The sequence below is a fragment of the Entelurus aequoreus genome, linkage group LG07 (assembly GCF_033978785.1).
Source record: "Entelurus aequoreus isolate RoL-2023_Sb linkage group LG07, RoL_Eaeq_v1.1, whole genome shotgun sequence".
Lineage (NCBI taxonomy): Eukaryota > Metazoa > Chordata > Actinopteri > Syngnathiformes > Syngnathidae > Entelurus > Entelurus aequoreus.
Window position 1 is genome coordinate 4444810 of NC_084737.1, and position 25370 is coordinate 4470179.

The 25370-nt window shown below is 40.4% G+C and overlaps 1 protein-coding gene across 1 annotated transcript; it reads right to left on the reverse strand.

The window, feature by feature from the left end:
- Positions 1–145: 145 nt before the first annotated feature.
- On the reverse strand, positions 146–25348 carry mthfr (methylenetetrahydrofolate reductase (NAD(P)H)). Its single transcript, XM_062052441.1, has 12 exons — positions 25190–25348; positions 22439–22700; positions 17964–18202; positions 17793–17903; positions 17538–17731; positions 14063–14313; positions 12332–12466; positions 6558–6738; positions 6309–6491; positions 6141–6242; positions 2234–2353; positions 146–2165 (listed from the first exon to the last, which is right to left on the reverse strand). The coding sequence occupies exons 2-12, from the start codon at positions 22684–22686 to the stop codon at positions 1968–1970; spliced, it is 1962 nt and encodes a 653-aa protein (XP_061908425.1). The 5' UTR covers positions 22687–22700; positions 25190–25348; the 3' UTR covers positions 146–1967.
- Between the last annotated feature and the right edge of the window lie 22 nt (positions 25349–25370).

Sequence of the window (25370 nt, forward strand, 5' to 3'; positions counted from 1 at the left end):
ATACTATATCATATCATGTGTACAGTACATACTATATCATATCATGTGTACAGTACATACTGTATCATATCATGTGTACAGTACATACTATATCATATCATGTGTACAGTACATACTATATCATATCATGTGTACAGTACATACTGTATCATATCATGTGTACAGTACATACTATATCATATCATGTGTACAGTACATACTATATCATATCATGTGTACAGTACATACTGTATCATATCATGTGTACAGTACATACTATATCATATCATGTGTACAGTACATACTATATCATATCATGTGTACAGTACATACTGTATCATATCATGTGTACAGTACATACTATATCATATCATGTGTACAGTACATACTATATCATATCATGTGTACAGTACATACTGTATCATATCATGTGTACAGTACATACTATATCATATCATGTGTACAGTACATACTATATCATATCATGTGTACAGTACATACTATATCATATCATGTGTACAGTACATACTGTATCATATCATGTGTACAGTACATACTGTATCATATCATGTGTACAGTACATACTATATCATATCATGTGTACAGTACATACTATATCATATGTGTACAGTACATACTATATCATATGTGTACAGTACATACTATATCATATCATGTGTACAGTACATACTATATCATATCATGGATCTATCTTTCATACTAAGATGTGTGTTTGACTTATACCTTCTTTACTTTTGGGACTCCTTAAAGCAGCTTCAAGTACTCCTTGAAAGTACTTGAAATAAATGCACAGCATTTACTTATATGACACAATCCAAACAACCTTCCCTAGTCATGGTGCAAGAAAAGAACATGCAACTAACATAAAGGTCAACACAACACAACCTGCTCACTATAAAAAAAAAGTCTAACTTACACTCATTTAAATCCATTGGAGTGCATCATGGGAAAAAAGTCAAACAGACATGAAGGTTGTTTGGATTGTGTCATATAAGTAAATGCTGTGCGTTTATTGCAGAATGTTAGAAAAGGTTTGATCAAGTGAACTGACCACAGAGAACAATGTGAAAAACAATAACCTAAACTTTTGTTGTCTTTAAGTTGAAGTAACATAGTCATCATTTTTGGTCACAATAAGTTCATGGCGCAGTAACTTGAATGATGCGGACACGTTTGTTAGCGGATACTTTCTAATACTGCTTTGGAGACTTTGTATGTGTAAGCAATATGCAACTATAATTATTTGACACTTGTTTATATTGACAAATGTGCTGTTTTACACTGCAATATTGTTCCATTGTTGCTTATGTGCTTGGCTGTTGTGTAGCTGCTAGCTTCTAGTAGCCTACAGCCTAGCATGTTTACCTTTTGTAAATGACTTGAATAAAATTGAAGAAATGGTGTGTGCTCATTGGAAGACATTTAAATGTAAACACAAACACGCTGCAGGATCGCTTGTATCGGAGATTTTAAATGCAAGTCGATATCGTCCGGAACGATATTCGATATCAATATTGGATCGGGACGCCCTGACATTTATTTAAAGTACTTTCAAGGGGTCATTGATCTGATTTACTCACTCTGTCCACAAGATGGCAGACAATGTGTAGCATTCAGACAGCGCCTGGTATTTAAGGTGAATGATGAGGGTGTGGTGTGATGAGGGTGTGATGAGGGTGTGATGAGGGTGTGGTGTGATGAGGGTGTGGTGAGGGTGTGGTGTGCCGTAGTCTGTTGTGTTTCATGCTAATAAGCATGGTTATGCAGAGCTGCACTTCCAACAATGTTAAAGCCCCATGAAAGTGTCTTCTTCCTCGGGGGCGTGACATCAAATACTGCACCTACTTGGATCAGACTTTAGGAAAGTGTTTAAAAAAATCCACTAAAAAAATCCGTTTTGAATGTGCAGTTAAAAAGCAGAAATATCCACATGAGTAGCAGCATTAAAAAGCATGTCCTGCTCACGTTTAGGGCTGCTCGGGAGCGTCCAGCTGCTGGAACATGTCGTCAATCAGCTGCCACAAGCAGTTGTCCAGCGGGAAGTCGTTGTCCACCAGGTTGACCAGGAAGTAGTTGTCGTGGATGTACTTGATGATCATGCGGGAAGGAGACTCGTCCTCGTACAGTTTGGCCCACTGCTCGATCCACAGGGCGAAGGCTTCGTCCTGAGGGCCAGCAAACACACGCTCGCACGCAGGAAGTCACCCTCAATCTTCTTATGCTCTTTACTTGCCTTCCAGAACATGAAGCTGACCGGGTCCACGATGGTGGGCTGCACAATCTCCCTGCCCGGGAAGATGCCCCACGTCACCGCGTTAGGCTGCATGTCGGGGGCGTTGGTGAGGGTGCGGCCCTTTAACAACAACATTACACTTTGGACACCAGCCAGAAAAATACTGTTGGGGGAGGGGAGCCTTTTTTAGGGGAGGGGACCCTTTTTTTAGGTGAGGGGAGCCTTTTTTTAGGGGAGGGGAGCCTTTTTTTAGGGGAGGGGAGCCTTTTTTTAGGCTGCATGTCGGGGGCCTTGGTGAGGGTGCGGCCCTTTAAGAACAAGATTCACACTTTGGACACCAGCCAGAAAAATACTGTTGGGGAGGGGAGCCTTTTTTTAGGAGAGGGGACCCTTTTTTTAGGCTGAATGTCGGGGGCCTTGGTGAGGGTGCTGCCCTTTAAGAACAATATATTGACACTTTGGACACCAGCCAGAAAAACACTGTTGGGGGAGGGGAGCCTTTTTTAGGTGAGGGGACCCTTTTTTTAGGCTGCATGTCGGGGACGTTGGTGAGGGTGCGGCCCTTTAAGAACAATATTACACTTTGGACACCAGCCAGAAAAACAGTTTTGGGGGTGGGGGGGCTTTTTTAGGTGAGGGGAGCCTTTTTTTAGGTTGCATGTCAAGGGGAATTGGTGAGGGTGCAGCCCTTTAACAACAATATTTACACTTTGGACACAAGCCAGAAAAACAGTTTTGGGGGAGGGGAGCCTTTTTTTAGGGGAGGGGGACCCTTTTTTTAAGTTGCATGTCAGGGGCATTGCTGAGGGTGCGGCCCTTTAATAACAATATATTGACACTTTGGGCCAGGAAAACACTGTTGGGGGAGGGGAGCCTTTTTTTAGGGGAGGGGAGCCTTTTTTAGGCTGCATGTCGGGGGTGTTGGTGAGGGTGCGGCCCTTTAAGAACAATATTCACACTTTGGACACGGGCCAGAAAAACACTGTTGGGGAGGGGAAACTTTTTTTAGGGGAGAAGACCCTTTTTTTTAGGGGAGGGGACCCTTTTTTTTAGGGGAGGGGACCCTTTTTTTAGGCTACATGTCGGGGGCATTGGTGAGGGTGCGGCCCTTTAAGAACAATATATTGACAATTTGGACACGGACCACAAAAAACACTGTGGGGGGAGGGGGGCCTTTTTTTTAGGGCAGGGGACCCTTTTTTTAGGCTGCATGTCGGGGGCATTGGTGAAGGTGTGGCCTTTTAAGAACAATATTCACACTTTTGACACGAGCCAGAAAAACATTGTTGGGGGAGGGGAGCTTTTTCAGCACTTTGACCATTAGGGTGGTCCCCATACCAATCATTTGGTATATCCATACCTTTCTAAATAACTACAACAAATGTCAATGTTGGCTTTATTTAAACAGAAAATAATAGAACATGATGGTTCAAATATATGATATTGGATGGGGACACCCTGACTTAGTATTGTACTTACTACACACCAGCTGTTTAATTATAAAGTGCATCTTTGTTACCAAATTTGGAGGTGTTGAAATCGCCATGTAAAATCGCTAATGCTAATCAATAGCATGTATACGGCAAAGCCAATGTGAATTAGCATCGAGCTAACGCTTTTTGAAAAGGAGAGCCTTTACTTTTGGCAATTTCTCTCAGACATACATGGAAATTTGCAACATTACCTGGAGGTGGTCTGCTACCAATACGCCTGCTTGACGTCACGCGCCACTAAGCTAGCAAAATGTGGCTAGGGTGGTCCCCATACCAATATTTTGGTACCAGTACCAAAATGTATTTCCATACTTTTCTAAATAAAGGGGATCACAAAAAATATCATTATTGTCTTTATTGTAACAAAAAGTCTTAGTGTACATGAAACGTATGTTTATTATTGTCATTTAGTCCTTAAATAAAATAGTGAACTTGTCTTTTAGTAGTAAGTAAACAAACAAAGTTTCCTAATTAGTCTGCTGACGTATGCAGTAACATATTGTGTCATTTATACACCTATTATTTTGTACACATTATGAGGGACAAACTGTAAAAATGGATTATTAATCTACTTGTTCATTTACTGTTAATATCTGCTTATTTTCTCTTTTAACATGTTCTATCTACACTTCTTATTTTCTTCTTTGATACTTTACATTAGTTTTGGATGATACCACACATTTAGGTATCGATGCGATACCAAGTAGTTACAGGATCATACTAGACTAGACTTCCTTTTTATTGTCATTCAAATTTGAACTTTACAGTACATTGGTCATATTCAAAGTCCTCATGTGTCCAGGGACTTATTTACTGACTAGATATGCTCCCGTAATTGGTATCATTACAGTGGATGTCAGGTGTAGATCCACCCATGGCATTTGTTTACATGGTGACGGCGGTGAGCTATTGTATCCTCCTATGGAGTGTAGTGAAGCATGTTTAGCTATTCCTCGTCCTCCAGTGATAATGATAGTTGTAAGAAACTTACCGTATTTCCTTGAATTGGCGCAGGGAATATAGTATTCGCACGTCTAGAATTACTGCCGGGTCAAACTCGTTTCTCAAAATAATTAACGCATGCTTGGCCTTATCGCCGGTTTATTATTGAAGCTGGATCAAATTCATTTCGCAAAATATTAATTTTATTATCGCATGTCTGTAATTTTCGCCGGGTCAAACTCGTTTCGCAAAATATTTAGCATATGGCTAGAACTTCCACCGGGTCAAATTCGTTACGTCACGAGTGACGCATCTGTCCTCATTTTCAAAATGGAGGAAACTGCTTTCAGTAGTTTACAATCGCACAAAGGAAAAAAGATAAAGAGCTTTTCAGTAGGATTTAAGGTCCAAGCTATTGAATACCTGTACAGTATGCTAAAGAGAACAGTAAGCAGCTATGTTTTATTAATATACCGTAGCTGCGTGTGTGAAATACTGTATAAGTCATTAAATGACTCCCGCCTCCTGGTGGTAGAGGGCGCTGCCGCGCTAGTGATCCTTCTTGCGACTTCCGGTACTGCAGAAGAAGTGAACACACGCAGCAAGAGATTTTTTTTTCTGTCCTCTGCCTGAACTTTTAAAATGGAGGATTACATACATAAAATAAAACAGTTTTCTAAACTGGACTTTCAATCGAAGCAGGAGGTAATAATTAAAGGAATATCTCCATCGAAACAGAGACTTTTAAAACTGAAGAAAGAAAATAAGGAAGACTTCTATAAACAAGTTATCGATGCTTTTGGTCAGAAGGAGCTGCAAATGGACTCCATTTATAAGTACAGGTAAGACCATAATAACGTTTTTTTTAATTAAATGTGCTTTTCATGATGGTATGCTTACATCACACTCAAAGCGCACGCCTAAATTTTATGGATTCCTTTTGGTAAACGCCGGAGTGAGAAGAGGTTTTAAAATAATTACCGCATGCACGGCCATCCCGCCGGTTTCCGGTAAACGCAGGTGTGACAGGAGGTTTTAAATTAATTAACGCCCCTGCGGCTATTCAAGGAAATACGGTACTTTATTTGTCGCCATGGAGACCAGGATTAGTGATTTAGAAGTAGCTAAAACACTGTGGATGGATGTTAGCCACGTGTTAAAGCAGCTCTTCCTGAGGGTGTTTCAGTGTTAGAACTTCACCTTTATCTTGACTTTTTACACCAAAATGCATCCATTCTCCCTTTTCTGTCTACACACTGTGTCTGCTTGTAAGTACTCTGTGTGTGTGCGCTGCCCAACATGCTCCTAAAACTAACAATGTCATGACGTGACGACGACGCGCCGTCATGCCCGTTAAAAAAAAGGGAGAGCGAGGGTGGGGCCGATACTTTTTAGAGGCGGTATAGTAGCGAATATGATTGATTAGTAATACTGGCAGCGTTTGATCCCCATCCCATCCCATCAGAACTTACGTGCACGTTGACAATGTGGTAGTTGACACGGGGCTCGTACTTCTTGAGAACTTTGAGGAGCGCGTCCACATTTTCACTGGAGGTGAAGAACTCCAGATAGGCCTGTGGAGGCGCAGCGAGAAACATGTGTGACGTTCAAAGGCGGCGGAGAACATGAAGCGGTCTTACTTTCTGGAAGACGTAACCTCCGGGAGGTCCCCAGCCCACTATGGGGTCGGTGGAGGGTTTGCCGTTGATCCGGGGCTGGGAGTTGATGGTGAGGACGCCTCGTCTGTTCACCTTCTCCAGCTGCTCCTTCAGCAGGTTGGTTTCTTGGGCCAGAGGCTCGTCGTTCCACGGCAAACACATGACCTGGGGAAGAAGAGGGAGGGAAGGCGTCAGGTGGTGTTCCTTCCAATATGGCGGCTGTGTGCCTGCCTTGTGTCCTTTGAGGTTGGGCTGGCCTGTGAGGTAGCCGGTGAAGACCTCGTACACGCTTTGCTCGTTCTTCAGCTCCTCGCCCCACATCTGCAGCAGGGCGTCTTTGGACGACTTGCTCTTCAAGTAGAACAAGTAGTAGTCGTTTAACTCCCCAAAGGCCGGGGACGAGGAGTTCCCCCTGGTGACACAATGTTACAATCATTATTTATAAGTTATCACAACTCTTATGCTTAAAGGCCGTTGCTCTAGTTACTATCTATTGTGCTCAAGCTGTACTTTTCTTTTCGTGCAAGGGCACACAACTTGTTATCTTCCACGGCATGTGAGGAGTGACCTCGCCGCAGATGTTTCTGTCTTTCAGCCTGCTAACAGCCAAGGACGAACCAGCACCTCAACGAAGATAAGACGTATCAACAGCAAGCAGACCAAGCAGAGACAGGGCACAATCACAAGGCCCCCAGCACATTTCTGTTGTGAATACCGTATTTTTCGGACTATAAGTCGCAGTTTTTTTCATAATTTGGCCGGGGGTGCGACTTATACTCAGGAGTGACTTATGTGTGAAATGATTAACACATTAGCGTAAAATATCAAATACTATTATTGATGTCATTCACGTAAGAGACTAGACGTATAAGATTTCATGGGATTTAGCGATTAGGAGTGACAGTAAACGTATAGCATGTTCTATATGTTATAGTTATTTGAATGACTCTTACCATAATATGTTACGTTAACATACCAGTTGGTTATTTATGCCTCATATAACGTACACTTATTCAGCCTGTTGTTCACTATTCTTTACACATTTTCAATTGCCTTTTATCAAATCAATTTCCCCCAAAAAATGCAACTTATACTCCAGTGCGACTTATATATGTTTTTTTCCTTCTTTATTATGCATTTTCGGCCGGTGCGACTTATACTCCGGAGCGACTTATACTCCGAAAAATACGGTAATCACGTATTGTGCGTACTGAGCTGCTTGCATAATGTGTGACCCCTCCCTTTAGAAGCAGCCTCAGCCATGTAACTAGGGAATTCCCAAACCGAATAAATAGAGCGCGTGGGCTGTTCCTCAGAGCGTAGGGTGAGACTGTAACTGAGTGTGCAGCTCCATGCGTTCTCCTCATGAGCAAAATTGAACTCTGTCTCTGCCTGATTCCTTGCTTCTTGTTCTGTTTAATAGATAGTTTGGTGCTTAAACCTGACACACAAATCATCATTAGGAAGAAGAAATAGGATAGAAAATCACCAGCAATTGAAACCTTTGGGCACTTAACCATTCCATTCCCAAGGTGACCATTCCACTCAGAATCCATTATTTGGTGTAATAATTCTAATGAAACTTTTTCAAAACAGGGCAGAAAAGCTCCTTCTGGTTGCATGAAGATGGCCTAAAGCATTGGTGTCAAACTCTGGCCCGCGGGCCAAATAACCCATTTTTTTTCTTCAAATATATGTAAAACATTTGTTTAGCCCTTTTAAAATATGTACATGGTGATATCAAACTTCAGTTAGAAAATCCTAGAAGAAAGACATCAGCAGCTATCCCTAAAACGTTTGATGTAAATAAACTGAATTCCACTCAGTTGTCTGTTGCTCTCAACAAATCCTCGCAAAAGCCCCTGAAGGAGCTGAGCACCACATCTGGGCCACTCTAAAGAACACAATACTGCCACTCTAAAGAACACAATACTGCCACAGAGGTTCTCGGACACCCAAATGGTGCAAAACCAGACTGGTTCAGAATTATATTCAGCCCCTTCTTGAGGAAAACAGAGAGCGCACAGCCGATATTTGAACGATAACTCCGACCAAAACAAACAATTATTAACCAATTCTAAGTCCAAGCTGCAACCTGAAGTAAGGAGTCTCCAAAATGCTTGGTGGGACCACAAAGCCAATGAACTACAGCAGTTTGCAGACTATAAAGGCCTATTCACTGCCTTGGAATGTGTGTATGGCCCACGTACAAACACTCTCAATCCTGTCAAATCAGCTGATGGGGGCCGTATTTTAACTGACACAACAGAACGTTGGAGAGAACTGTTGACCCAAGATGGCTCTGCAAGAAGGGATGCAACATCCACCCTAGTAGTGCATCCGACAAGATACCAACTCGACAATAGAAAAGGCTCTGAAGGAAACCCGATCAGGCAAGTCGCCTGGCTCAGATGGCATCCTCTCAGATGTCTATTGTGACATACTTTTACAACCTCTGTTGGGAAGAGGAAAAGGTGCCACAAGACTTCAAAGATGCGCTAATTGTAGCCATCTATAAAAAGAAAGGTAAAAGGAGCGACTGCGGTAACCATCGTGGAATTTCTCTTTTATCAATTGCTGGAAAAGTGTTTGCAAAATTCAGACTGCAACAAGTGTGCTTCCAGAAAGTCAATGTGGTTTCAGAGCTGGAAGGTCAACATCTGATATGATGTTCACTGCTATAGAACAGCAACAACCTTTGTTCATTGTGTTTGTCCATTTCTCAAAAGCCTTTAAAAACCATTGATCCATCAACCCTATGGAAGGTGCTCCAAATATATGGTTGCCCTGACAAGTTTACAAATATGGTCAAACAATTTCATGAAAATATGTCTGCAGTGGTTTCTGTGGGAGGCGGTACAAGTACAACAAAATTTCGTTCTTATCTGTACTGTAAAGTTCAAATTTGAATGACAATAAAAAGGAAGTCTAGTCTAAAAGTGCTCCTTTCTCACTTACTCATGGAGTTTAACAAGTGTGTACTGGCACTCACTTTATTTGCACTTTACTTGACTGCTGTGCTTCAATATGTGAGTTCCAAAACCACTAAAGGTGTGTACATTCCAACTAGGTCAGATGGAAGTCACTTCAACCTTGCCTCAAAGACCAAGCTGGTCTGTGTAAAAGAATGATTATACAAACACTGTTTCCATATGAGTTGGGAAATGGTGTTAGATGTAAATATAAACGGAATACAATGATTTGCAGATTATTTTCAACCCATATTCAGTTGAATATGCTACAACGACAACATATTTGATGTTCAAACTGATAAACTTTTTTTTTTTTGCAATTAATCATTAACTTTAGAATTTGATGGCAGCAACACGTGACAAAGAAGTTGGGAAAGGTGGCAATAAATACTGATAAAGTTGAGGAATGCTCATCAAAGACTTATTTGGAACATCCCACAGGTGTGCAGGCTAATTGGGAACAGGTGGGTGCCATGATTGGGTATAAAAGTAGATTCCATGAAATGCTCAGTCCTTCACAAACAAGGATGGGGCGAGGGTCACCACTTTGTCAACAAATGCCTGAGCAAATTGTTGAACAGTTTAAGAACAACCTTTCTCAAGCAGCTATTGCAAGGAATTTAGGGATTTCACCATCTACGCTCCGTAATATCATCAAAGGGTTCAGAGAATGTGGAGAAATCACTGCACGTAAGCAGCTAAGCCCGTGACCTTCCATCCCTCAGGCTGTACTGCATCAACAAGCCACATCAGTGTGTAAAGGATATCACCACATGGGCTCAGGAACACTTCAGAAACCCACTGTCAGTAACTACAGTTGGTCGCTACATCTGTAAGTGCAAGTTAAAACTCTCCTATGCAAGGCGAAAACTGTTTATCAACAACACCCAGAAACGCCGTCGGCTTCGCTGGGCCTGAGCTCATCTAAGATGGACTGATACAAAGTGGAAAAGTGTTCTGTGGTCTGACGAGTCCACATTTCAAATTGTTTTTGGAAACTGTGGATGGTAGTGTCCTCCAGACCAAAGAGGAAAAGAACCATCCGGACTGTTCTAGGGTGAAAGTGTAAAAGGCAGCATGTGTGATGGTATGGGGGTGTATTAGTGGCCAAGACATGGGTAACTTACACATCTGTGAAGGCACCATTAATGCTGGAAGGTACATACAGCTTTTGGAGCAACATATGTTGCCATCCAAGCAACGTTACCATGGACGCCCCTGCTTATTTCAGCAAGACAATGCCAAGCCACGTGTTACATCAACGTGGCTTCATAGTAAAAGAGTGCGGGTACTAGACTGGCCTGCCTGTAGTCCAGACATTGAAAATGTGTGGCACCTAAAATAGCAGAAGGGAGACCCCCGGACTGTTGAACAACTTAAGTTGTACATCAAGCAAGAATGGGAAAGAATTCCACTTCAAAAATGTGTCTCCTCACTTCCCAAACCTTTACTGAGTGTTGTTAAAAGGAAAGGCCATGTAACACAGTGGTGAACATGCCCTTTCCCAACTACTTTGGCACGTGTTGCAGCCATGAAATTCTAAGTTAATTATTATTTGCAAAAAAAAATAAAGTTTATGAGTTTGAACATCAAATATGTTGTCTTTGTAGCATATTCAATTGAATATGGCTTGAAAAGGATTTACAAATCATTGTATTCCGTTTATATTTACATCCAACACCATTTCCCAACTCATATGGAAACGGGGTTTGTAAATCCTTTGGTTCTTTTCACCAGCGGCTCTGGTCCCGACATGACATCAAGCTATGTACAAACATAAAGGTCTACAAAACCATCCCTGCTATACTCTACTGAAACAATGAAGCAGCTTACTTGTGTACAACTCCGCCAGATCACGAACATCAAGCGGCAAGACAGAATTATAGATGTTACTGTCTGAGAACATGCTGGAACTGTGAGTGTTGAGGCTCTGATCACTAAGATGGGCGGGCCACATACAGTATATGATGATGGCCTCCCCAAGCAAGTCTTCGACAGTCAATTACAGCACAGGAAGCCAAAAGGTGGAGGCCAAAAACTTGGATACAAGGATGTTCTACAATTAACAGCAACACCATCTTGCAGACCATCCTGGCATGATGCACTACATGAGACAATCAAACGAGTAGAGGAGAAAAGGATGCCTAATAGGACATTCTACTCTTGGTGAAAGTGACTACCGTAATTTCCGGACTATAAGCCGCACCTGACTATAAGCCGCACCAGCTAAATTTAGGGGAACATACAGATTGCTCCATATATAAGCCGCACCCGACTATAAGGCGCAGGGTTTTGATGTGTAATTAGCGTAGTATATAGGGGTTCCTGCTACCACGGAGGGGATTGTCGGGACAGAGATGACTGTTTGGGAACGCAAAGCGTCCCATTTATTAACAATAAATCTTTCAATCATTCAATCAAACTTTCACATCTTTGACATGGCGAACAGCATTCGTGCAGAGTACAAATAATACAACGGTGCAAAGTAATACAAAGTGCTCACCTGTACGTTATCAAAATAACCAGCCTACCGGTATATGAAAAGTCAGTCTTTAATCATTGTGTCATCGTCTTCCTCCTGCGTACTAAAACCACCGAAATCCTCTTCGTCGGTGTCGGAGAAGAACAGGCCGTAAATAAGCCGCACCCTTGTATAAGCCGCAGGGACCAGAACGAGGGGAAAAAGTAGCGGCTTATAGTCCGGAAATTACGGTATATCTGTGGCAAATGCAAGCCATCAAAAGCAGGACTCGCAGCTCACATGCAACTGACACACTATTTGACCTCTTCTCTCCTTTAACTGTCATCATCCAAATCCATGGACTGCCGATATACATGATGATGTCATATTGACCACGCCCCCGCCGCCACATACAGTATCTAGGGGAAGCCTGTATTACATTAAACTACTGTAGTTGTATTGTATACAATAGTTCTTATGTCTGCATGTTAAAAGTGTGCCGTATTGGCACATATTTCATTGATTTCAATGGGCGACTTTGGTTTGAGTGTTTGCATTTTGTAGCACTTCACCATCTGCCGTTAGGGAACTCGTCCCACTCCTGGGTTCTGTAGATGTAGCTCTTGGGTCTTGATGCCCAGAAGATGGGTCGCACATCCTCCACCTTCCTCTTGGGGTGTGCGCTCACCGCCCAGGGAAGAGGCCGCCTGACAGGAACAAGAAGCTCTTATTGAGGAAAAAAAACATTAGGGCAAACATAACAATCACCATTATTTTGATTGACATTGCAATCACCATTATTCACTCATTTGAAAACGCAACTATTTATTGTGCCACCAAAAGTCAACTTTATCTATAGTATAAACAACCTGGATATACATTTTTAAGGAATAAACCACAACAAGTCAAATTAAAAATGTAGAATTGACAGAATGTAGTGTTAATTTAAGAATAGTTTGAATGTTGGAATGGTTTGAATGTTGAAGAGTTTGAATTTCCAGGAAAAACTGAATTTGGTTTGGAACTTGGGAAAGTGTTAGTTTGAATGTCCAGGATGAGTGGAATGTGTTGATGTTGGAATGCTTTCAATAGCTTGAAAAATGTGGGAATTATGCAACTTGGAAACATGACCCATTCATTTCAATGGAAACTTCCTGGAAATTTTGGTAAAGCAGGATTTTTCTTTGAATGACTAAGCGTGAATGTCCTGAATGAGCTGAATTGGTTGGTGTTGGAATTGTTGAAATCCGTCAAGAAATGTTGAATTAGTAACACTTTTTTAATTGAAAAATGGTATTATGGAATTTCGGGAAAACCGGGAAATTTTCAAGTTCTTAAACCAACTTGTTTTTTTGTCCTGACTAAGAGGAATGTTTAGACGGCGGAACGCTTGAAATGGGTTAAAAAATGTGAGGAGTCATCGCACTAAAAAAGGTTGGAAATAAGCTTAGAAAAAAACAGGAATTCCTGGAAATTTGTTGAAAGTGGAAAAATGGTTCATTGAATTTCCAGGATGAGTTGAATGTGTTGAAGGTGGAATGTTTTGAATCGGTTGAAAAATGTGGAAGTTTGAAAAATGTATCATTTATTTTGAATGGGGAAAATGTCCCTAAAAACTGGGAATTCTTGGAAATCCGGGAATTTTTTTAGTAATTGTTGAAAGGGAGCACACAAATCTTGAACAAGCTGAATGTTTTGAAGTTGGAACGGTTTGAATGGGATAAAAAAATGTGGGACTTGTGGAACTTTGAAAAATGTCCCATTCATTTCTATGGCAATTTCGGAGTTTTGGAAAAAGCGAAAACATTTTTGAAATTGGTAAAAAATGTGAATGTTCTGAATGGTTGGTATTGGAATTTTTTTTAATCGGTCGAGAAATGTTGAAGTAGTAACATTTTTAACTGAGAAATGGTATTACGGAATTTCTGGAAAAGCAGAAATTTTTCCAGTTGAAAAAACAACTTAGTTTTTTCTCCTGATTAAGAAGAATGTTTTGACGGTGGAAATGCGTTGACAAATGTGTCTGATTATGGATCAAGCATACTAGCGCTGTGTCAAATATAAAGTAGTAACCATGGTGACAAATATAAAGTAGTAACCATGGTGACAAATATAAAGTAGTAACCATGGTGACAAATATAAAGTAGTAACCATGGTGACAAATATAAAGTAGTAACCATGGTGACATCCGTGTTCTTCGCTCCTCATCTGTTCCATGCACATTGCGCGGCCGATTAATGGTGACATTGGATGATGATATTTTCATGATGGTGAGAAGCCATAATGGAAATGTAAAGACCCACCTGGGGTCTTCTATCCACAGTCCCAGCTGCCTGAGGACTTCCATGGTGGCCACCTCCCTGTTCAGGGTGTAGAAGTGCAGACCGGGCACCTTGCCGCTCTGCAGCAGCACTCGGCACATCTCCACCGCCTGTTGGATGCCGTAGTTACGGATGGCCGCGTCGTTGTCCTTGATGGGCTCGATGACTTTGGTGATCTCCTCCGGCACCTCCAGCTTGGACAACTTGACCAGCTGACGCAGGGACTGGTAGCCCTGCGGAGGAAGAACAACTCCGTGGAAACAAATACGGACCCCTAATTTTGTATTACTGCTCGCTAGCTACGGAGGCCTGGTGAGTCATTTCAAAACATAGCGTAGTCATGGTTACGTAGAACATGATTGCCAGGAGATTCAATCATAGATTCACCTGGAAGGTGAAGGGATACTTTGAAGAAAAAAAAATGATTTTTTTTTTAAAATGAAATATATATATATATATATATATTTTTTTTTTTTTTTACTTGAGGCGATTCAAAATGCATTTATAAGACTAAAACTATATATAACTGCTCACATTTACACCGCAGATCTTTGGTCTACATACCAAACATTCAATGTTCTGTATTTGAGGACCATCCCTTACATTCTGTCAGTGCAATACTTGTCATTAGGGCTGGCCGATAAAACGATATCAATATATATCGCAATAGACACGTAATCGATATCAATAAAAAATACTTGTCATTAGGGTTGTGTGCTAAAACGATGTCAATATATATCGCAATAGACACGTAATCGATATTAATAAAAATACTTGTATTTAGGGCTGGGTGATAAAACAATATCAATATATATCGCAATAGACACGTAATCAAAATCAATAAAAAATACTTGTCATTAGGGCCGGGCAATAAAACGATGTCAATATACTGTATATCACAATAGACACGTAATCGATATCAATAAAAATACTTGTATTTAGGGCTGTGTGATAAAACAATGTCAATATATATCGCAATAGACACGTAATCGATATCAATAAAAATACTTGTATTTAGGGCTGAGCGATAAAACGATATTTACACATCGCAATAGACACGTAATTGATATCAATAAAAAATACTTGTATTTAGGGCTGGCCGATAAAACAATATTTATATATCGCAATAGACACGTAAGTGATATCAATAAAAAATACTTGTATTTAGGGCTGTGTGATAAAACAATGTCAATATATATCGCAATAGACACGTAATCGATATCAATAAAAAATACTTGTCATTAGGGCTGTGTGCTAAAACGATGTCAATATATATATCGCAATAGACACGTAATTGATATCAATAAAAAATACTTGTCATTAGGGCTGGGCAATAAAATTATGTCACTATATATCGCAATAGACATGTAATTGATATCAATAAAAATACTTGTATTTAGAGCTGTGTGATAAAACGATATCAATATACATCGCAATAGACACGTAATCGATATCAACAAAAATACTTGTAATTAGGGCTGGGCAATCAGACGATATCAATATATATCGCAATAGATACGTAATCAAAATCAATAAAAAATACTTGTCATTAGGGCCGGGCAATAAAACGATGTCAATATATATCACAATAGACACGTAATCGATATCAATAACAAATACTTGTCATTAGAGCTGTGTGATAAAACGATGTCAATATATATCGCAATAGACACGTAATCGATATCAATTAAAAATACTTGTCATTAGGGCTAGGCGATAAAACGATATTTATATATTGCAATAGACACGTAATTGATATCAATAAAAAATACTTGTATTTAGGGCTGTGTGCTAAAACGATATTTATATATATCGCAATAGACACGTAATCATAATCAATAAAAATACTTGTCAACAAGGCTGTGTGATAAAACAATGTCAATATATATCGCAATAAGACACATAATCGATATCAATAAAAAATACTTGTATTTAGGGCTGGCCGATAAAACGATATTTATATATCGCAATAGACACGTAAGTGATATCAATAAAAAATACTTGTATTTAGGGCTGTGTGATAAAACAATGTCAATATATATCGCAATAGACACGTAATCGATATCAATAAAAAATACTTGTATTTAGGGCTGGGCGATAAAACGATGTCAATATATATCGCAATAGACACGTAATCGATGTCAATAAAAAATACTTGTATTTAGGGCTGAGCGATAAAACGATATTTATATATCGCAATAGACACGTAATCGATAGCAATAAAAATACTTGTATTTAGGGCTGGGTGATAAAACGATATCAATATATATCGCAATACACATGTAATCGAAATCAATAAAAAATACTTGTCATTAGGGCCGGGCAATAAAACGATGTCAATATATATCACAATAGACACGTAATTGATATCAATAAAAAATACTTGTATTTAGGGCTGTGTGATAAAACAATGTCAATATATATCACAATAGACACGTAATTGATATCAATAAAAAATACTTGTCATTAGGGCTGGGCAATAAAATTATGTCACTATATATCGCAATAGACACATCATTGATATCAATAAAAATACATGTATTTAGAGCTGTGTGATAAAACGATATCAATATATATCGCAATAGACACGTAATCGATATCAACAAAACATACTTGTAATTAGGGCTGGGCAATCAGACGATATCAATATATATTGCAATAGACATGTAATCGATATCAACTAAAAATATGTGTAATTAGGGCTGGGAGAGATAAAAAGATATCAATATATATCGCAATAGACACGTAATCAATATCAATAAAAATTACTTGTATTTAGGGCTCGATAATTGTTTTAACTTGTTTGTCAGAAGAAAGCGGAAGTAGACAGACAGTGGGCGTGACATGCTAACAGCCAATCAGGTAACAGTATCAACTATTAAGTTTGGTTGATTCTTTGCATGGCGTGAGAAGAGAAAGTCAAAATTAAGAAATTGTGGATAAAAGAGGAAAAGTCACCTGGACATGTTTTAGGATTTTTTCCCCCAAAGGGACCGTAGTCAGACCAATGTGGTGTGTACATGATGCAAGGCAAGACCACTAATACCACACCACCTTAGCTCACCCTTTAGAGCACTGCTGTAACTTCCTGCCACTAAACCTGCAGAAAATAGTTCTTCTCAGGTTTCTATGTTTACATTTTCACACTTTGCACTATTTTCTTACACTTTATCAAACATTTCTTACATCTTCCTGATTTTAACACATTGAAGTGTTCAATGTGATTTTATTGTTTGTTTCTTTCTGCTCTGATAGCTGAGGGATTATAATCAGAGCAAGTTATATTTCAAATCCAATCCATGTTTCTCCTGCTCGCCATGTTCCACAGGTCATACAAATGATCACTAATTATGGAGCGATACAAAACACTGATACAGTTTTCAGTGAAATACATCCCAAGTTAGCAAAAAAAGGCGTGGTCTCCTATCAGGTGTGGCTTTAAGGAGCGGTGCCATACCTGGATGGGGAAGATCCCGGGAAGAATGGGACACGTGATCCCCAGCGCCCGACAGTCGTCGAGGAATTTCAGATAGGTTTCGGCCCGGAAGAAAAGTTGCGTGATGACAAAGTTGGCTCCTGCGTCCACCTTCTCCTTCAGGTGTTGCAGATCCTCCTGGTAGCTCCCCGCCTCGGGGTGTCCAGTGGGGTAGCCTGGACCACACACACACTTTGAAATCCACAACTTCACCATTGTACTCCTCGGTGACCACACCTGCCACACAAATGTCAAAGTAGTCGTCAAACTGGGAGCGGATGTGTTTGACCAGGTCTATGGCGTAGTTGAAGCATCCTTCCTCCTCCTCCCAGTCCGTGCCCACGGGGTCTGGTGGTGGATGACAAGCGCTCAATAACCACCCCGGCGGATGTGCGGCGATCACAGTACCTCCTCTCAGCGCCATGATGTTTTTAAGGCCCAGGTGCTTGGCTTTGGCCAGGTAGCCCGAGATCTTCTGGCTGGTCTGGTTGCAGCAGGTGAGGTGCAGGATGCTCTCCAGGCCGCAGTAGTTGACCGCCGTGCTGGCGATCATCATGGAGGACGTTTCCTTGTCCGAACCCGGGTCTCCCGCTGGATGCCAGGTGATGTCGATGAACAGCGGCCCCCCGGAGCCCATACGGTCAAACCTGGAGAGACAGAAACCGGGCTTGGACTTTTAGGACCAAACTCACGGGCGCAGGCGATCAGTTCTAGTAAACTGTGGAGGGAATAGGGTTGTACGGTATACCAATACTAGTATAATATCGGGGTACTAATGAATCCAAAACCATATTATACTCTGTTTGAAAAGTACCGCTTCCCAATGGGCATGAAGGCGCGTCGTCACGTCACGTGGCGATATTGCTGGTTTTAGGAGCAGAGGAGCATGTTGGGCAGCGCACACACACAGAGTACTTACAAGCAGACACAGTGTGTAGACAGAAAAGGGAGAATGGACGCATTTTGGTGTAAAAAGTCAAGATAAAGGTGAAGTTATAACACTGCAGTGTTTCCCACACATTCATTTATTTGTGGCGGCCCGCCACGAAAGAATTACCGGTACGTCCGCCACAAATATATTAAAAAAAATTAAAACATTTATTTATTTATTTTTTTTGTCCTGTCCAGCTTCTCAGGCAAATCATATAGTTGATGTAGATGCCCATATAGGCTGTTCACATTTACTTTACAAAAGAGAAGTGTAGGATACTTCTCTTGTTGCCTTATTTGTATTTGACCACTACTGTTTTCTGTTTATTTGTTACTGACTGTGGCAGGACACCTCTGCCTCTGTTTCACTTTATGTTGCTGGTAAATAATATGCTTGTAGTAGTAGGCTAAAGTTAAATTATTTAGTATGCACTAATTAAAGGGGCAGAGCTTTAAGAGACATTTTAGCTTTTATATTTTATAAGATATATTTTTTGTAAGAACCACAATTAATAAATATATTTCAGTGAATAACTTATTGTTCAAATCTGTATATAAATAATAATAAATCATAAAGTGTTGTAATTATATTGTAAAATGGATGGATGGATGGACGTTTAAAACAAAACTGTTATTATTAATTACCGTAAGCACATTATGTATGTGTAAGATACTTTTTTTGAAACCTTTATTTTGTGAGCACAGTCAGAGCGGATGTGGCGCACCGTGCTATTATTGTGAAGGGGGGAAGTGTGCTTTGCTGTTCTCAGCTTGAACAAGTAAAGAAGCCACTCACTTCAGGCTGTATAAGAATAAAAAAAAAAGCGCCTCTAAAGTTGCGACCGCTGTTTGTACATTGATGTTACATCCATGATGTTGTTCACAACAACACAAGTAGATGAGATGTGTTGTGTGTGTATGATTGTTTGTACATTGATGTTACATCCATGATGTTGTTCACAACAACACAAGTAGATGAGATGTGTTGTGTGTGTATGATTGTTTGTACATTGTTGTTACATCCATGATGTCGTTCACAACAACACAAGTAGATGAGATGTGTTGTGTGTGTATGATTGTTTGTACATTGTTGTTACATCCATGATGTCGTTCACAACAACACAAGTAGATGAGATGTGTTGTGTGTGTATGATTGTTTGTACATTGTTGTTACATGGATGATGTTGTTCACAACACAACAGATGAGATGTGTTGTGGACGTATGATTGTTTGTACATTGTTGTTACGTGGATGATGTCGTTCACAACAACACAAGTAGATGAGATGTGTTGTGTGTGTATGATTGTTTGTACATTGTTGTTACATCGATGATGTTGTTCACAACAACACAAGTAGATGAGATGTGTTGTGTGTGTATGATTGTTTGTACATTGTTGTTACATCGATGATGTTGTTCACAACAACACAAGTAGATGAGATGTGTTGTGTGTGTATGATTGTTTGTACATTGTTGTTACATGGATGATGTCGTTCACAACAACACAAGTAGATCAGATGTGTTGTGGGTGTATGATTGTTGGTACATTGATGTTACATCCATGATGTCGTTCACAACAACACAAGTAGATCAGATGTGTTGTGGGTGTATGATTGTTTGTACATTGTTGTTACATGGATGATGTCGTTCACAACAACACAAGTAGATCAGATGTGTTGTGGGTGTATGATTGTTGGTACATTGATGTTACATCCATGATGTCGTTCACAACAACACATGTGATGTGTTGTGTGTGTATGATTGTTTGTACATTGTTGTTATATGGATGATATCGTTCACAACAACACAAGTAGATGAGATGTGTTGTGTGTGTATGGATTGTTTGTACATTGTTGTTACATGGACGATGACGTTCACAACAACACAAGTAGATGAGATGTGTTGTGGGTGTATGGATTGTTCTTGCTAGCTTTAGCTTGGTAGTTTAGTGGCTGTGTCACGTGACGGTGTCCACATTGTTTATCAGGACGGGGCGGTTGAGTGTGTCGCAGATAAATGAGTGCTACCAGACACATTGTATTCCCAAAGGAATGTTCCTTCTTCTCACAAAGACAACATTTAAGTCAATTTCCCTGATTTTATTTTGCCTTTCTCAGCTGATTCTGTTTTATTGGCCAATAATGCGACTCTGTCAGCAGTTGCATTAAGACGGAAATCCCATGCCTTTCTTTCTTCTAGAGTTGAGTGGTTATTGAATATGCGTACGAGCGCTGTGTCAAATATAAAGTAGTAACCATGGTGACATCACAAACTTCTGGTAGACAAGCTGTTTTTCCCTCATCTGTTTCTACCGTCCAAAGCTCTGGAATTGACATGCATGTTGCACGGTCCATTAAAGGCCTACTGAAATGATTTTTTTTTTATTTAAACGGGAATAGCAGATCCATTCTATGTGTCATACTTGATCATTTCGCGATATTGCCATATTTTTGCTGAAAGGATTTAATAGAGAAAATCGACGATAAAGTTTGCAACTTTTGCTCGCTGATAAAAAAAAGCCTTGCCTGTAGCGGAAGTAGCGTGACGTCACAGGAGCTAGTATTCCTCACAATTCCCCGTTGTTTACAATGGAGCGAGAGAGATTCGGACCGAGAAAGTGATGATTACCCCATTAATTTGAGCGAGGATGAAAGATTCGTAGATGAGGAACGTTACAGTGAAGGACTTGAGAGACAGTGATGGACGTATCTTTTTTCGCTCTGACCGTAACTTAGGTACAAGCTGGCTCATTGGATTCCACACTCTCCTTTTTTTATTGTGGATCACGGATTTGTATTTTAAACCACCTGGGATACTATATCCTCTTGAAAATGAGAGTCGAGAACGCAAAATGGACATTCAGTGCCTTTTATCTCCAAGACAATACATCGGCGAAATGCTTTAGCTACGAGCTAACGTGATAGCATCGTGCTTTAACTGCATATAGAAACAAAAAAATAAAGGATAGAAGGAAGGATAGATAGAAAATCAACAATACTATTAAACCGTGGACATGTAAATACACGGTTAATGCTTTCCAGGCTGGCGAAGGTTAACAATGCTGTGCTAACGACGCCATTGAAGCTAACTTAGCAACGTAGCAACGGGACCTCACAGAGCTATGCTAAAAACATTAGCTCTCCACCTACGCCAGCCAGCCCTCATCTACTCATCAACACCCGTGCTCACCTGCGTTCCAGCGATCGGCGGAAGGACGAAGGACTTCACCCGATGCGTTTGGCGGCCCGGAGACGTAGGAAGTCAAGGTGAGGTCGGCGGCTAGCGCTCCAACAAAGTCCTCCTGGTTGTGTTGCTGTAGTCCGCTGCTAATACACTGATCCCACCTACAACTGTCTTCTTTGCAGCCTTCATTATTCATTAAACAAATTGCAAAAGATGTCCAAAATACTGTGGAATTATGAAATGAAAACAGAGCTTTTTGTATAGGATTCTACGGGTACCATAACTTCCGTTACTCTGACTTCGTCACGCGCATACGTCATCATACCGCGACGTTTCAGCCGGATATTTCCCGGGAAGTTTTAAAAGTCACTTTATAAGTTAACCCGGCCGTATTGGCATGTGTTGCAATGTTAAGATTTCATCATTGATATATAAACTATCAGACTGCGTGGTCGCTAGTAGTGGCTTTCAGTAGGCCTTTAATCCTTTTTTCCCATGATTCAATATTTTCATAATGGTGAGGCGCCATAATCAACACGGAGATTAAATTTTAATTAATTGTGCATCCTTAACGTCACATGCAACATGGAAATATGGCACCACTTGATGTTATATGAATGGACACCCGGTATGCACCAAGTCTGTGCTTATGAAAGTACGCAGTGGGACTTTGGTTTTTGTAAGTAGTACGAACACCGAAGCAATTTCTCCCACTCAACCTGAAAGCCAAACCATTTTGATTGTTGTGTTTATGGAACAGAAAGAAGAGTACCTGGATATGAGATTGACAGCGCCGGTGGCCGTTCTCGGAGGGAAGAATTCCAGGGAGAACCAGTGATCCCCGGACTCCATCCTCCTCCTCATCTTGTCCCGCAGCCTGTCCGAACGGTCGGCGTCCAGCACCGGCGTGGAACAGCGAGAACTTTCCTTGGAACTCTCGCCGCCGCTGGTGCCCGCCCCGCTGGAATCACTCTTGCACGACTGCCAGCTGCCATCGGCTCGCTGAACCTGGTTGACCATGACGGAAAATTGATCTAAAAAAATACAGAAGGAGAATTAGTTACATGCGGGCGATACCCAGTCAAAACATGGTCAGTATGGCAGATACGGGGCGATAAAACACTATAACAAGATAGATACACATAGGAATTGATATCAATAAAAACTGTGTTCGATAAAACTTATTTTTCCCTTCTTTGTCGGAAGAAACTGGAAGTTGCAAAGCAAGGTTGGTTGCATGAACAAAGCACAAGGAAGTGATCACGGAGGAGTGACACGATATCAGCCAATCAGGTGACAGTATCAGCTATAGAGTTTGGTTGATTCTTTGCATGGAGTGACATAAGAAAGTCAACAAGAAGAAATTGTGGATAAAAGAGGAAGAGTCACCTGGACACTCTTTTGAATTTTTAACAAAAGGACCGTGGTCATACCAATGTGGTGTGTACATGATGCAAGGCAAGACCGCTAATACCACACCACCTTAGCTCACCCTTTAGAGCACAGCTGTAACTTCCTCCCACTAAACCTGCAGAAAATAATTATTCTAAGGTTACTATGTTTACATTTTCACACGTTGCACTATTTTCTTACACTTTATCAAGCATTTCTTACATAGTCCTTATTTTTGCACCTTCATTTTAAGAGATTATTGCTAATGTCATTTTACAATTTCTTTACGATGGTCTTTAATTTTGATAGGTCATAAAAATATCAATAATAGTTTATATTGATCAATATCACTTATGGTGATACAGGTTTCAGCCATATGGCCCAGCCCTAATACATATTTGTATTATTTTACCATATTTTGTATTACTCACCCCATGCAGTCCAAATATATAAATTAGTATTAGTTAAACAATTAATCAAAGCAGTAGAATATAAATTAAAGTAGTAAAGAGTAATGTAACAAGTAAATGAAAGTCATTGAGAAAATAATACCATATGGTAATGCACCTACACCTACTTTGAGACAAGACTTATATTGATACAGTACACCTACTTTGAGACAAGACCTATATTGATACAGTACATCTACTTTGAGACAAGACCTATATTGATACAGTACACCTACTTTGAGACAAGACCTATATTGATACAGTACATCTACTTTGAGACAAGACCTATATTGATACAGTACATCTACTTTGAGACAAGACCTATATTGATACGGTACACCTACTTTGAGACAAGACCTATATTGATACGGTACACCTACTTTGAGACAAGACCTATATTGCCACAGTACATCTACTTTGAGACAAGACCTATATTGATACAGTACACCTACTTTGAGACAAGACCTATATTGATACAGTACACCTACTTTGAGACAAGACCTATATTGATACAGTACATCTACTTTGAGACAAGACCTATATTGATACGGTACACCTACTTTGAGACAAGACCTATATTGATACGGTACACCTACTTTGAGACAAGACCTATATTGACACAGTACATCTACTTTGAGACAAGACCTATATTGATACAGTACATCTAATTTGAGAAAAGACCTATATTGATACAGTACATCTACTTTGAGACAAGACCTATATTGATACAGTACACCTACTTTGAGACAAGACCTATATTGATACAGTACATCTACTTTGAGACAAGACCTATATTGATACACTACATCTACTTTGAGACAAGAGCTATATTGATACAGTACACCTACTTTGAGACAAGAGCTATATTGATACAGTACACCTACTTTGAGACAAGAGCTATATTGATACAGTACATCTACTTTGAGACAAGAGCTATATTGATACAGTACATCTACTATATTGATGCATGCTTGATTATGATTTAAAGTCATATCCAAGAATTGCGACAATGACTTTTTATTGTCTACTGAGTTTCATTTTTGAATGATTTCTGCTAGTGGTGTGCCTCCGCATTTTTTCGATGAAAAAATAATGCGCCTTGGCTCAAAAAAAAGGTTGAAAAACACTGTTAGCCATCAGGATGGAAGGTAGTATCAAACCACCTTGGTGTCGATAACATCGAGACGTGTATCGATCCGCCCACCTCCATCATCAACTAGTTTTCGACTTGGCGATCATAAGTTCACGCAAAGACGGTATCAGATTAAAACATAATGGTCAATATTTTAGGGCAACTTGACAAACATGCTAAAGTTGACTTTAATGCTCATTCTAAGGGGGAAAAAAGAGTAAATTGCTGGTCCACGCGCCGTACAACGGAAGCCATTATTATTATTATTATTATAATTATTATTATTACCACGTACAGCAAACCATCATGGCCATGAACGTCAAGTCCCCAGCGACAAGTCATGCCGTTTTTAAAGCAGCTTTTTGCAGTTTGACATGAAAGTGTGCGGCGTAAATGTCGTGTGAAGTTGCCGCAAGTGAGCTAAGCGGCTACCAGCAGCAGCTAGCTCACTTTGGCCACCAGCCGGCGGACTTGGCGGGCAAACACGAGCACAACAAAGCAGCTACACGTCAACTCCGAGTCGCATGAAACACAAACATTGACTTCTCACACTTTTTCCAGTCGGCTGTCTTTGTGTTGCCGGGCTCCCAGATACTTGTGGGTCCCAGATACTTGTGGGTCCCAGATACTTGTGGGGGGCACAGCAGGCGACAGCGTGCGCAGACTGCAATGCGGCCACACGTCCTCTGGGGGTCGCTGTGCCGCCTGAGCCACATGCTGCGTTCCCGTTA

What these genes read in the sequence shown, in the direction of transcription:
- mthfr (XM_062052441.1), bottom strand. Translation starts at nt 22,686, where the DNA reads ATGGTCAACCAGGTTCAGCGAGCCGATGGCAGCTGGCAGTCGTGCAAG. An exon ending in ACCACATTGTCAACGTGCAC is followed by an intron (nt 2,354 to 6,140) that starts GTAAGTTCTGAT and finishes TTGTTGTTAAAG; the next exon opens with GGCCGCACCCTCACCAACGC. An exon ending in TCAGCTTCATGTTCTGGAAG is followed by an intron (nt 2,166 to 2,233) that starts GCAAGTAAAGAG and finishes GCTGGCCCTCAG; the next exon opens with GACGAAGCCTTCGCCCTGTG.